The sequence below is a fragment of the Grammomys surdaster genome, unplaced genomic scaffold (assembly GCF_004785775.1).
Source record: "Grammomys surdaster isolate TR1022 unplaced genomic scaffold, NIH_TR_1.0 171, whole genome shotgun sequence".
Classification (NCBI taxonomy): domain Eukaryota; kingdom Metazoa; phylum Chordata; class Mammalia; order Rodentia; family Muridae; genus Grammomys; species Grammomys surdaster.
Window position 1 is genome coordinate 2,913,987 of NW_021604619.1, and position 11,100 is coordinate 2,925,086.

Consider the following 11,100-nt stretch of genomic DNA (forward strand, 5'->3'; position numbering starts at 1 on the left):
GCAGTTGGATCAAGATGAAGAACTCTCAGCTCCTGCTCTAGCGCCAAGGCTTCCTGGATGCTTCCGTGCTTCCTGCCATGATGATAATGGACTGAACCTCTGACACTGTATGTCTGCCCCAATGAAGTGTTGTCCCAATATGAGGGTTGCCTTGGCCATGGTGTCTATTCACAGCAATAGAACCCTAACTAAGACAATGAGGAATGAAAAAAACATTTCCTTCGGATCAGATGCTCAGATTAGCAAGCCCATTATGAGGGTCAACCAGTAGTCTCCAGGAGGCTCAGGCAGTAAACTTGAAAGCAAGGAAAGCAATCATAGAAGAGGGCAGATCTCAAGTCTGCCCAACTAGAATCCTAGTCACAGGCAGAGAGTTGTAGCCATGAATTTTCTCCATTTTGATCTATTATTTGATGGTTAGCACTCAGTTCTCATGGGGAGACTAGGAGGTTATTCAAGGGGTAGAAATATGAGGAAATAGAAGAAAAATGCTTTCAAAGAACATTAGGGCATGTATGTGTATGTGTGTATATGTAACACACACAAACACACACACATACAGAGAGATAGATAGATAGATAGATAGAGAGAGAGAGAGAGAGAGAGAGAGCACTACAGTGAGCTTATCATAAAATATGAAAATGGATATTTGAACTCATGTCTATGTATGTAATTTGGAGACATTTGCCGTCTTTTTTGGTTTTCTCTTAATTCTTTGGATATTTCTGGTTTAATATTGACTACGCGAACAATTAAGTTATCTTGAATTTCAAAGATTAGCTTATTCAGTTCTGCTTCAATGGACTTTCCAGTAGTACCTGATATTAGAAGTGATCAATTGGGTAGCGGGGTTGACCTACGATTTTGGGGAATGTAGCACAATCAGTTTATATCTGACATCAATATTATTTCAAAATAGTGATGATACAATACATACAACATCTCCTGGTGGTCCTCTGGGCCCCATGGAACCTGCAGGTCCTTGCTGACCCTAAAATAGAAGATGGTATATATTAAGTTTTCATAAAACTAGATTGTATCTAAATATTGGTGAAAAACAACATGACTTTTATCAGGAAGAGATGGACTTTCAGGATCCCATCTTCTGTGTATTATTCTGACATGTGCTCAAAGTTTAGTAAGATATTTATGAGATGTTTCATTAACATCTGTTTTGGTCTGTTTTACCAGCAAGTGATTACGGGGTAACCAGCCCAAAGCACTGACTGGGGTCATTCCATTCAAGTCTTTCCCACATGTCCCCCAGCTGCTTTTTCTTGAGACACTCATGTAGAATTTCCCCTGGGAAACTAAAGCTACTCAGGGATGCATAATTTTAGTGAAGAAATAGATCTCAAATCCTTATCCTGTTCGGAATGTGTCACAGGGTTGTAGATTTAACTGACATTGTTTACTCTTAAAGCTTTTATGGATGCTATTGTGAATCTGCTCTGAAAAAGAATTTTAAAATCCCATTGTATACCAAAAGGCCTAGCTTCTATGTTTGCAATAATTGTAGCCAGTGGGGTGGGGGTCACCATGGAAACAAGATAAAGTCTCTGAGGACATCTTGATGAAAAATGAGCAATACGCCAAAGCCTTTTTGAGTGCAGGATGACTGTAATTCTTGCATTATTTCCAAATAGTAACTTCTGGCACACATTTATTTATGAAGTACATACCTTTAGCCCTGGGCTTCCTATTAAACCGGGGGGACCAGGATCTCCAGGTTCCCCCTAAATGTGTGAGTGGAAAGGAAAGTCAAATATTACTATTATTTTTACCATCTTGTTAAGGCTGCAACTATGACTGAGAAAAAAATGCCAGATTACCTTTATTCCTTGTGGTCCTAATAGTCCGGGTTCTCCCTGAAAGTAAAACAATCACCATATGGTTCATTCCTAAATCCAGATGGGGTCTAACATCTTGATATTTTAATTGACTTTCTACCAGTTAACACAGAACAAAGGGGGACATTATGGAAGCCTTGCATCAAACAATACTAAAATATTCAAAATTCTTATTTCTAGTAAATAACAGAATATCTCATTTCATATATATATGTATATACATATATATATACATATATACATATATACATATATATGTATATATTATAGAATATATTACATCTATTATAATATAACAGAATAAAGAAGAATAAAGAGGTATGCACTGATGATTCTACTCCCAGGTGCTAAATAAAAACAACAAAAAAGAGATTATATAAAATAGCAAGATTTTTTTTTTTATTTTCCATGGCTTACTTTAAAGTCTAATTTGTGTCTTAACAAATTTCCTGAAAGCCTGCATTGCCTGTTTTGTAGTGGACATATTCTTACTTGGTGACTTTTATGACATTGAGGCCTGTCCACTGATAGCAGTAGGTGTAATACCCAAAATTAGCCTGTAAGCCTCATCTGCTCAAAGACCAGGCAACTTCCTGGAATGCTGGAAGTTGTAGTTCTTGGAAAATGCCAAAGCCTCATGGGAAAGTATGGTAGCCTATGAGTTCTGTCCATGAAAACTCTGGGGCCACTCAGCTGGGAAATTCCAGGGAGTAGTCATGATCAAAGTCCTCATCTCTTGGTTAGTATTTAATATTTAATAAAGCTTGCTTCAAATTTGGACCAAAATAGTGGAATCCCCACCTCAATCCCAAGCAGTCTTGGGAATAACATAGGCTAAAGAAAACCAGAATAGAGCTGGCGAGATGACTCAAAAGAGTAAAAGCCATTGTCGCTGAGCCTGAAGTCCTGAATTTAATCCTCAGGACCCACATGGTAGAAGGAGAAAACAGGCTCCCACAAGTTGTCCTCTGACTATCATCAACATACCAAGGCATGTACTCAATGTGGCATACACATACTGCTACCCCCCAATAAATGTAAGATACAGGTACAAATACAACAGAAAGCCAGTAAAACCCAAGTCAGATGTTAAAATGTTAACACACGGTAGCACTTATCAAAGATTAAAATTAAGAGTAAAAAAAAAACACAGAAGAAAGCACAAATTTTAGGAAACTTACTTTATCAAATGTATTAGGTACCAGACAACAAAATGGAGAGAAAAATCAATGAACTAGAAAACCCAAGACAGCTATAAACACCTACTTACTCTATCTCCCTTTTCACCTTTTGTTAAAGACTCCCCCTAGGAAAATGGGCAGAAAACAGAATCAATTATGAACACTTAGAAATCAACTCAGACAGAGGCAACTGAGAATTAATTTGCAGATTCCTTCATGGTCCCAAACGAGCATGGAGCTAAGCACTTTAATACTATGTGAGGCTCCCAACAGCAGTCAAATTGAAACCCTGCCTAAGGCTAGAGCTTTCGATTGTGAAATAAAGACGAATACACTCATCTGAAAGTGCAGGGAAATGGGTGTGGGTAACTGGCAAATGGCAGGTGTGTGCCTGGGTGACCTGTGTATTTAAACACACAAAAGCATTATTTTAAGGATGCTCATTAAAGTGACCATTGTATTCTAATCAAAGTGACCCGAAGAGGTTAATTACTGGATTAAACAGCACAAGTGGGTCGAACTGATGTTGGTTGCTCTTGGGCTTAGGAATAAAGATTCCCTGGAAAGATAGGTTTGAGGGATAACCTCTGCTAACTGGTACTCTCCCTGATGTCACTATGTTACCAACCTTCAGGTCTCACACACACGCACACATGCACACACAGACACACACACTGCAGTTAACCTCAGGTGTCAATGGGAATTTGCTCTTAGTATAGCCATATACAGTTGAGGAAACTGAGGCACAGAAAAATAGAATGATTTATATAAAACCCAGGCAGCCTGATTTTAAGGTCAGTCTGTCTTTGTTTTCATTTGCCTGCTTTATTTTTTTTTAAATCAGATTTATTTATGATTTAAATTGAGTGAATGGCCAATATGATAGAAAACCATAAGCTTTAAAGAGTTCTTTCATGTGTGAAAATTAAGAGAAATGTAAGAACCATCATGGGACCGCTCTTCTTTTGGATACCTCACTCTGGGGGTGGGGAGGGAGTGATTATTGAAAGCTGTTCTTTGAGATTCCCATGTTCTATGTGCTAGGCACAATGGACTCTGGCTCACCTTCTCCTACATTCTCCAGCTCTTTTGTAATTTTATTAGAGTATCTAACTCTAGCAGTGACCTGTAACCAGAGATGACAGGAGCTGCCTGCCAGTGAGAGACAGTGAGAGGCCCCCTCATGATTCTTCAGTCTCACTTCCTCTTCCGTGGTGATGTCACTTCCTCTTCCGAGGTTGTGTGTGCCCAAGGATAAAGCTATAGGGCTATAGGATTCAAATCGGCTTGACAACTGAGTATGTAGGATTCGGGATTTGAACACCCATCTCTTCCTGGTGAACTGAGCTGCCTGTGTGGTACAAGCGAGGGTTAACTTTTCCTGGGCTAAGCCACATATCTGCTACTTGGTGTAACAGTACAAACTGTTACCTACCTAATGGGATTTCATCTTTTATTACGGACAGATTTTTTTTTTTTAACATGTTAAGGGCTTGTCTACATTCTTGCTTTTCAGATTTTTGTTCTAAAATTATGCATGTGACTAACTGTTAAGGTTTGAGGCACCCGTGGTGGGCTGCATTGCCTCTGCCTCTGCTTGCTCTTATGTCATAACACTCTTGACAGAGTCACAACATCCACGAAATCTATGTTCAATCCCCCTCTCCTTTGGAATTAATACAGGGCAATGCTTCAACATGGAGTTGTATCATGGAGAGAGCTTGGTCCTCTCATTTTGCTTTTTAGTTTTGAGATAAGATTTAATTAAGTTGCCAAGCTTGGACTTGAACTCACTCTGTATCCCAAGCTATTCGAACTTGTGATCCTCCAGCCTGATCCCCCAGAATAGCTGGGATAATAGGTCTACACCTCCAGGCCTGGCTCGAAATCTACGTTGACTGATATAGTCGTAGGATGCTAGTTAACCACAGACTTGTTCTTTAGTCTCATCTCCCTTGAACACTACCTGAGGTAGCCATTTTAAGTTTTAGATATCCCCCTTCCTTGTCTGTTACATTTTGTGTATTGTTGTTCTGTTTGTATGTGTGTCTGTGCACCATATGTGTGTGTGTGTGGTGCCCACGGTGATCATAATATGACATCAGATCCCCTGGAGCTGAGTTACAGATGGCTGTAAACCACTGTGTGGGTGCTGAGAATTGAATCTGGGTCCTTTGAAAGAACAGCCAGTGCTTTGAGCCACAGACCCATCTCTCCAGTCCAAGAAGTTATTTCTGCTGAGTAAGAAGGCCAAGGCTTAGACTGGCCCAAATGGACAGCCAGACTCCCCATGAACACTGAAGGCAGGGGAGAAAGCCAGAGAGAATCCATTAAGAAGAGAAAGGCCTCTCATGCCTAGGAAGGATGCACTACTCCTACCCTTAGTGATGCTGGAGTGACACCAATGTCACATGTGGGAAACACAGGTTTCTAGGCACCACCCGGAACTCTTGAGTTAGAATTCTCAGGCTTCGAGGCCACACTCTTGTTTAAAGAGCTGGTGTTGACAGAAAGTCCTTTTCTGCAATGTGTCTTATTTGTCACATTTTCCATGGTACACTCAGAAAATTAAAATTGAAGTGGGTATTACTGGGCAGGGAAACAGTGGAGAGCCCAAAGAGTGCCTCATGGTAGTGGGTAGGCAGTGGGAAGAATCCCTAATAGTTCCCAGACCCTTGGAAATCCTCAGCTGGAGGACACTGTTAAAAGTTGTTAGGAAGGCCTGGACAGGACACCGAGGATAAGGGACCAGAAGGTCAATAACCAGTGTCCAGTGTCCATGGGCGTGGTAGTGATTTTAAAGCTGCCAGAGATAATTACCAGTCCTGGTGAAGGGGTCTAAGTGAAGCAGAAGCAGAGGTGGAGGTCAGCTTGGTAGCACTGAATGCTTTTCCTGTTATTTCTGTTTGCCACTGGTGCATTTTACTGACCTCCCCATCCCTCATCCTCAATAAGCCCTAACTTACTCTGGAACATCGGTAAAAGCAATTTTAAACGGTGTACCATGTTTAACAATAACGACTAGTTATTGTTTGAGGAAAGACAGAGACAGAGAGAGAGAGAGAGAGAGAGAGAGAGAGAGAGAGAGAGAGAGAAGCATTTTTCAATTTTAAAGATAAATTTGTACCAGTCTTGATATATTGATTGTGTTTTTCATTTTAGATACAGTATTTAGTCATATCCAGGCAACTTAATTATTTTAGAGCCTGGAATCTGGAACCAGCCTAACCTATGTACAGAATGGGATACCTCATGTGGATTTTTATATGAGTTAAGCAACTCAATATCAAGAGGGTCTGGTGCCTGGCATGGTGTGTACTTGCCTATAGAGTGATGTTCAGAGTACTAGATTTAAGAAAAAAACCATGAAATTGGGGTTAGTTTGGGAAAATATTTTTAATTTTTTAATTTTTAATCCTTTCTTTCTTTCTTTCTTTCTTTCTTTCTTTCTTTCTTTCTTTCTTTCTTTTCTTTCTTTCTTTCTTCCTCTGCCCTCAAAGATAAAATACTCACAGGTTCTCCTTTGTGTCCTTTAGGGCCAACAGACCCTGGAAATCCGGGCAGCCCAGTATCTCCCTGTCAAGAAAAATCAGAAAGGCTTACGAGCAGAGAAACGTCCCTTATCCCACAGAATCCCCCTGGATTCAGTGCCTTCGTGAAGATCTGAATCTAGTCAGGCTGTCTTCCTAATAAGGTGTCTTTGCATTCCTCCATGCCTTAGGCCTTCCAGAAATCCATAACATTTCATTAGGACATTTAAAATTAATGTGGAACAATGATAATCACTTTTCAAGGACAAGAGAGGAGAGCAGAGGAGAAAAGAATTATAGTTTCATTCTGGTATATCAAAACCATTATTTATTTATTTTTGCATTTGAGTGACCCAACAGTCTGCTCTGGTTTTCTCCTGAGGACTTATTTCTTATTTTAGGTGTGTGTGTGGGGTTGGGGGGGGGGAAGAATCAGTGATCATGGAAAGAAAACTGAGTCTACCAGCTGTCCTCAACGTTTCTCTTGAGGCATAGATGAAGGCTGTGGACAAAGACGACACTTTTGCTGACTTTGTGACAGCAGCTTAGAAATGCCTGCGATGTGCTGGTCAAGAATATTGAAGAGAGATTTGTATGTGACATATAAAGGGTATTTTCAGAAAATGCAGTTAGAGAGTTTCCTTGTAGGCGGGAGTGACATCATGATCAGACATCAGAGCTGTATTTTCTTTTAAAGGTACTTATCAGCATCCCCAAACAACCACTTGAGTTTTCCTCCAGCCTGAGGTGAATTTTGCAAAACAATGTTTACTGTTGTACCTACAGTTATACATCTTTCTTAATTTTTTAGCTTTCGAAGACACAAAAAACAAAGTAGTATATGTCAAACTTTTCTACATTAAATTACTCAAAATAAAATAAAATTTAAGAAAACCATGAAGAAGAAATTCTCCATGTTTCCCTTTGTATTTTCATCCCAGAGTGAAGGACTCAGTAATTACCTTTCAGTCCGTGTTTTCTAATTTTAATCTCTATATAGCATCATGAATAAAATTATTTTGATGATGTAGGATGGATTCCATAGGGATTTATCTTGTATTCAACTTTCTTCACAAAAACAAGAGATAGAAGAGAGAAACTCAGGAGTAGAAGATAGCACAGATTTAATGTACAGAGTCACAGAAGGTCAGCCCTGCTGACCAGCTCTGGAGTGGCCTCTAGCTTCTGTCTGTTACAAACAAGGCTTCACTAAATGTTTTTAGTGTAACAATGTATCTGTAACAAATCTTCAAAAAACAATCCATGAAATTACTGCAGCCTTAAAGTCTTTGGCTTATTTATATATTCCTACCAAAATTCATATTTCGTCATTCTGTATAACGGGTAGACATAATCATGGTTGTATTAACTATCTTTCTAAATTTGTAAGTATAATATTGATTTCATTAGACATGTTAAGCCTCGGAACTAATTTTTTATGCTTCAGGACTTTAGGCAGTCATGTGAAATTCCCGTATGAGAAAACCACACAAATTTAAAAAGTCAGTTTACACCTACCTCATTTGCACAAGGGGTTTCTAGACAGTCAATTCATAGACCATTGGATATATATGTATACCCCTTGCTCCTGGCTGTCCTGGAACTTATTTTGTAGAGCAGACTGTCCTTGAACTCAGAGATCACCCTGCCTCTGCCTCCCAAGTGCTGGGGTTAAAGGCGTCCGCCACCAAGTTCAGCAAGTAGGTATATTTTATACCAGTATGTTCTACAGCTTGCTCACCTGTAGACCGACTGTATCATTTTTTTAATGTCCCTATATGACTTACACATTCCTAGCCTTTTCTCTAGTTCCTTTGAAATTTTAGCTGAAGAATTAATAAGTTCTTTGAGGTAATGGTTGTGAAATTTAAAGTGTGCTAGTTATATTTCCTTAAATATTTATTTACTTTGTGTGTGTACAGTTGCATGTGCAAGCTATGTGCAAGCTCATCTGCTTGTCTATATGTGTGCCATGTGTGCAGGTACCCCAGACAGCCAGAAGAGGATGTGTTGTGCTTTGCAGGTAGAGTTACAGGCAGTTATGAGATGCTCCTTGTGGGTGCTGTAAACTAACTCTGAATCTTTAGTAAGGGCAACAAGTGCTCTTAGCTTCTGAACCATCTTCCCGATAGCCCTGATATACGGTTTGATCCTAGCAAAATATATCTTTGTGTGTTCCCAGGTGTACTTTACTACATTGAAGGTGGTGTGTGTGTGTGTGTGTGTGTGTATGTGTGTGTGTGTATGTGTGTTTCTAAAGATAGTAATTTTGTATAACGTAGGAAGTTAGAGAAGACAGTGGCCACTTTAGGCACCAATGCACAGTTGGTTTGTAAAACTCTAATGTGACCTTGTCATCCATCAGGTTTGTGGTATTATCCCCATTATACAGGCATTAAGGAATAATGCCCCTAACAAGTAGATTCATCTAATTTAGCAGAAATAGAAAGCAAATGAATGGGGCTAGAAATTACTTATAAATGTGCATCTGGTAAAAATAAAAGATTTAAAGAATACCGTTAGTTAAGCCTTTTATTCTACCTTCCAACTCGAGTCTCCTCCCTTCAGAATTACGGGGTGGGATGCAAAGAAGAACGAGGCAAGGCAGTAAGGATGGAAATGGCTCGTTCAGAAGTGAGCTAAATGAGAGCTCCCGAGCGGAAGGTGTAAAGCACACAAGAAAAATGAGTGTTTATTGACAGCCTGATTTGCATCGAGAATTGTGCTTCCAGGAAAGTTCATCTCATTAGCCTCTAATCCTTCCATCAATTCTTCTGTAGATAATTATGTCTGCCTTACATACTGGGAACCTGATACTTAGGGTAAGGAGGTGGCTTCCCAGGGTGACTTAACAGAGTTGACTTATACCAGAGTCAACTTTTGATCCCAAAGCTAATGCCCCTTAGTGGTTCCCAGCCCCCAACTGAATGTCCGAATCACCTCACATGTATTTAAGGAACAGAGATACTGGTCTCCATCTCCTCAGAGATGTGCACGGGGCTCTGGAACAGGCATTCCAGTACCCTTTCCTGGTGCAGGCAGGGTTTGGAACCCCCGATCACAAGCATAAGCAGAGACCCACTGAGGAGTTTACATCTTCACTATGAAAAACACAGTTCTAAAAAGATTGATCCAGAACAGACAGGAAGTAGATGTGTGTGTAGAGTTGACTTCCTTCTTCCAGCAGCTGAACACTTAGGCTTTCTGTGTGGACTTGATACGTGGTTTATTGGCAGAGCTGTTCCTTCATTAATGATAATTTTTTAAAAAAATGCTTTCATAGGTACATTGATATCACACACAGGATCAAGTTCCCTGTAAACTCTTCTAGGCAAACCATTTATGTGGATAGGAAGACGGAACAGATAGGCTCCCTGCTTTTTCTAACTCCACTTAACATTCTAAAGCAATTAAAAAGATTCCAAGTGGTAGGAACGGTCCCTGGAGTTTGAGATACACCTGTTTTACAGAATCAAATTTCTCATCAGCAAGGTCTTAAGAATTTCTAAATGACATATGTTTGCTAATGAAGAGGGCATCAGAGAAGCCAGCTGTTTTGTTCCAAGAAATAAATCACCATTTAAATGCTTTAAAAGTATTACACCCGGCTTCTCCACTCAGCTGTCCTGTGTGACAAGTTTAGTGTCCCTGCACCCCCAGCCTGCATATGTCCAATAGCAATTACTTAAAATGCAATCCATTTGTAAGGTTGGGATATGATTCTATAAGGTGTTGCTTCACAGGAAATGGCTTTGTTTAAAATCCAAGACACGGGAGTGACTTGGATTGCCATAGAATCATTTTTAAATTGTTTTTCAGAATGTTGGGGTTTTATTTATGTATCCCGAAGAATTTTCTTCTTGAGTGGCTGGTCTATAAGGAACTCACTGTTCCTGCTGAGATGATCTTTTAGTGATTTTTCCTGGTGAGAGATACACAATCTTTTGAATAGATTGGCTGTGCTGATTTATAAAGCACAGAAGTCATATTTCTTGGACTTGTGTCGAAAAGTATCGTGCCCTCAATCAAGAGAACTTTTACTGGGTGAATGAAGGAAGGTAGCTCTCACAGGCCATCTGCCTTTAGAGTATTTTCCAACCTTCATATCCCTGCCTGGAGATTTAATGTGCATTTTTTTTATTTTTAAATTTTTCCTCTGACCATGCCACATTCACAGTCCAAGGTCATCACAGTTTTACAATCAAACTAGAATAAAGTGATATTTTCTGTAGAGAAGTTAATCTGCCATCTTTATAACTAATAAAACTAGACTTACAACTGAGGATGAGAAAAACGTAACAGAAACACATTGGTGTTTTAGCTTGAAAACTCGTTTTGAAATAACTGCTTGGCTAGACTACTACAGCGCATGAAAAACCATACCAAAACAAAATAAAATATGCCCACAGCGTTTGTTTTAAGCCCAGGAAACCAGTGAGCTCGATCCACAGGTATTTTGCCATTTGGATCTTCCTTTGTATGGTTTTGGCTACCTACAAGGATCTCTCTCTCTCTCTCTCTCTCTCTCTCTCTCTCTCT

The 11,100-nt window shown here is 39.7% G+C and overlaps 1 protein-coding gene across 1 annotated transcript in view; it reads right to left on the reverse strand.

Annotated features, from left to right (window-relative positions):
- The window catches only part of Col19a1 (collagen type XIX alpha 1 chain), a 298,384-nt gene that overhangs the window by 63,725 nt on the left and 223,559 nt on the right, over positions 1-11,100 (reverse strand). Inside the window, exons 18-22 of the mRNA XM_028767241.1 lie at positions 6,545-6,607; positions 3,121-3,156; positions 1,833-1,868; positions 1,683-1,736; positions 938-991 (exon numbers count right to left, since the gene is read on the reverse strand). Of these exons, the coding sequence (XP_028623074.1) occupies positions 938-991; positions 1,683-1,736; positions 1,833-1,868; positions 3,121-3,156; positions 6,545-6,607 (243 nt within the window). The remainder of the gene's footprint in view (positions 1-937; positions 992-1,682; positions 1,737-1,832; positions 1,869-3,120; positions 3,157-6,544; positions 6,608-11,100) is intronic.